The sequence below is a fragment of the Rhincodon typus genome, chromosome 29 (genome assembly GCF_021869965.1).
Source record: "Rhincodon typus isolate 14 chromosome 29, sRhiTyp1.1, whole genome shotgun sequence".
Taxonomy (NCBI): domain Eukaryota; kingdom Metazoa; phylum Chordata; class Chondrichthyes; order Orectolobiformes; family Rhincodontidae; genus Rhincodon; species Rhincodon typus.
In genome coordinates this window covers 4,503,938-4,506,799 of record NC_063360.1, presented here as the reverse complement: position 1 = coordinate 4,506,799, position 2,862 = coordinate 4,503,938, and the positions used below count along the sequence as shown (strand labels likewise).

General features: G+C 40.6%; 1 protein-coding gene across 1 annotated transcript in view; it reads right to left on the bottom strand.

Annotated features, from left to right (window-relative positions):
• The window catches only part of LOC109936251 (procathepsin L-like), a 15,959-nt gene extending 14,332 nt beyond the window's left edge, over positions 1 to 1,627 (bottom strand). The window contains exons 1-2 of the mRNA XM_048614169.1: positions 1,509 to 1,627; positions 42 to 177 (exon numbers count right to left, since the gene is read on the bottom strand). Coding sequence (XP_048470126.1) covers positions 42 to 177; positions 1,509 to 1,610 — 238 coding nt within the window. The 5' untranslated portion in view covers positions 1,611 to 1,627. The remainder of the gene's footprint in view (positions 1 to 41; positions 178 to 1,508) is intronic.
• Between the last annotated feature and the right edge of the window lie 1,235 nt (positions 1,628 to 2,862).

The following is a 2,862-nucleotide window of genomic DNA, read 5'->3' as shown; positions in this document are numbered from 1 at the left end:
TTTACGCCAGTCGACAGCTCCGAATTTCAGATCATCATCACCTTCTTCAATTTCATCAGATTCAAGATCATCAACATCTTCATCAAAATCATCTCCTTCATCAACATCTTCTTCAGTTGAGTTATCAGCTTCAGCTTGGAAGAATCCATTCATGAGTTCATTAAACTCTTCAGTGGTCTAACAATCAAACACAATGACACTCACTTATGAAATGATTAACTTTTGAATGGACATTGTGCAGGACAAAGATCAATAACCTCATAGAGATACATTGTCACCTGTTCACTGGGTTTAACCAACGGAGAGATCAAAGCTGCTCTGGCACTCCACCCTTATAGGCACCATGCTGTGATGACTTCTAAAACTTTTCACTGTATTTTTCATGTTGAAGTACACATGGCAATAAATTTCTGTTCTATTCTGTTCTATTCACTACTACTGTCTCAAAAAAAGAAATGGAGAAAAATTAGGTGAGTCAATTTCTTCACAGTTCAATGTAAAGGTGAATAGAGGGCCCGAAGGCGATAAAATGTTGCTCTGGACTATTGTGCAATGATCAAGATGGCAGCAGTGATTATAAGTGTGCCTCACTTTGAAATAATTTGAGGAGATGATAATTAAAACGTTACAGAGCACTTTCATTACGAGGGAAATGGGTTAAATCTCCCCCATGATGGCTGAATTTATCAATGCTTAACCAAGCCATCCAGGTAAACAGCATCTCACATTCCATCATCAACATTGCCACAAACTCCTGGTCACAGCTAAAGCAGTAGGTCTGCAATTGGCCTCGGGACCCTTGAATGTAAGAGGAGAAAGTCGGGCAGTGTTCCTACTTCTGATCACTCTGAGAAGTAGTGTTACACAAGCATCAGTTTTTGGTTTCGAATTGTGTACCCACATTCATTGTGTAGTATTCACAAATCCTGCAAGAATGGACAGTCCTTCTGGACTGGTTTCCAATGAGCTTCTGTCTTTTTTGCAGGGCAGGAGGGAGGGAAAGTGCCCTTTTGAACTGGGATCCCTCATTCCTCATGTAGAAATTATTTTACTTTCACAATCCAGTTTGTTTCTCCTCAATTTGCCAATGATTTTAATGATAAGATATGATCTTGAAGTCTACATTCCATTGATCCCAGTGATGGGTTTTAGTTCTCACTGTAGGAGGTGAGGGCCAAGGGGAGATTCATGCAGCTGGTGTGTTGAGTACTGTCAACACTGTCATTTTCAAATTGGTGGTGAACCTGTCCACCATCTGCTTTATATTAGGAAAGAACAACAGATATATAAACAGTGCCCCAGCCCATGGAACTACCTGTTTGACAGAAGCAAACAGAATGAAATGGGATGTAAAATGGAAAGGAGAATCTATCTTGCCAGAAATATATATTGATAAGGGAGGTGAGATTCTTGGTTAAAATGAGATCTTATGATAACACTGTTCATTCAGTAACAGCACCTCAAAATTCAGCATCTAATAGATCCCAGACGATACACTTTGTACACACCAGATCTCCATACCGGTTCATTCCCACAGTGAATGTGTGTTTCCCCATCAAGTGCTCCAGGTTATGTTGTTCAATGTATCTCATGTTGTCCTCCCGTACCATTCTCTTGTAGTTCTCTTAATCCTGAATAAAGACATTAGGTTAATGAGGGCCTGTATCTTTCATTCATAAAATAAAACAATAGCCTTATAAATCCCTACATGAAACCTGAACTAACACCTTTCAGTTAGGTTTTAATTCTTCGATCCATATCGGAGAAATTGCACAATTCTCCTACCTCCTGCACACAAAGCAAAATCTGTTTGATCTTCCAGTCTGAGAGAGTGAAGTGGAAAGTGTAGGATGAATAAAGAGCTGGAAAAGATCAACATCTTTAATCATGAACAAATCATTTGAGGGTGAGCAGAAGAAAATTAGACCGTGGAGGATGAATGTTACATTTCACAAGTTAGATTTTGTCTCCTTTATTCCATTAATTTTGCAGATGTGTTCAGATTGGTGTGTACAATGACAATGTCAATGTGAGCATACAATTTAGGCCATTGGGCCCCTTGAGTCTGTTGTGTACTTTCAATAAGATCATGGCTGATCCGATTACTCCACACATTCCCATCAAACTCTGAATTATGAATATTAATATATTAAAATCAAAATATCACATTGAATGCATGATTTAACTACAATTGCTTTAAAAAAAAATTGGTCTGAAGTTTCTAAAGGTGTTGTTATTGATTCCATGGTAATTTCACCAAGGGTCCAATGCAATCCCAGTAAGCTGAGTTATTGAGGGCAGAACCTTGCATTAGGCACTCTCAATCTGGTTGTGGGCACAGAAACGGGAGTTACTTCAGTTCAGAGGTGCTCAGCATTATTTCCATGATCACACGGTTCTCTGCTCATCACACATGCATCTGGAAGAAGAACGGTAAATCCCATGAGGAAGGTGGGCAGAGACTTTTAGCCCCTGCTGTGACCTTCTGACGTCTGGCCTGGGCACCAGACGTAAACCAGAATTAAAGGGCAGCCAGACAGATTTTTACTCACTGAGAGCAAGGATGATCAGTCAGACGGTGTCAGTCACCCTTTGAGATGTATTAGACATGCCAGAATGTGACCCCACAGTTTATTGATGACTCACTGGAGAGATGTCTGCAGGCAACCTGGGAAAGACAGGATGGCTGTTCCCGAGGGATGGTGGTAGGTGGCCCTCCCTTCAGTCTAAACCGGCCTAAACTGCCACAGTCACAATGAGATGACTGTCCATCTGTCGTATATAAGAATATGGCTGCATTACAGGTTGGGGATGAACAGTCTCCTGTGCACCAGAAGGATAAATGACACCATCTATTGATTG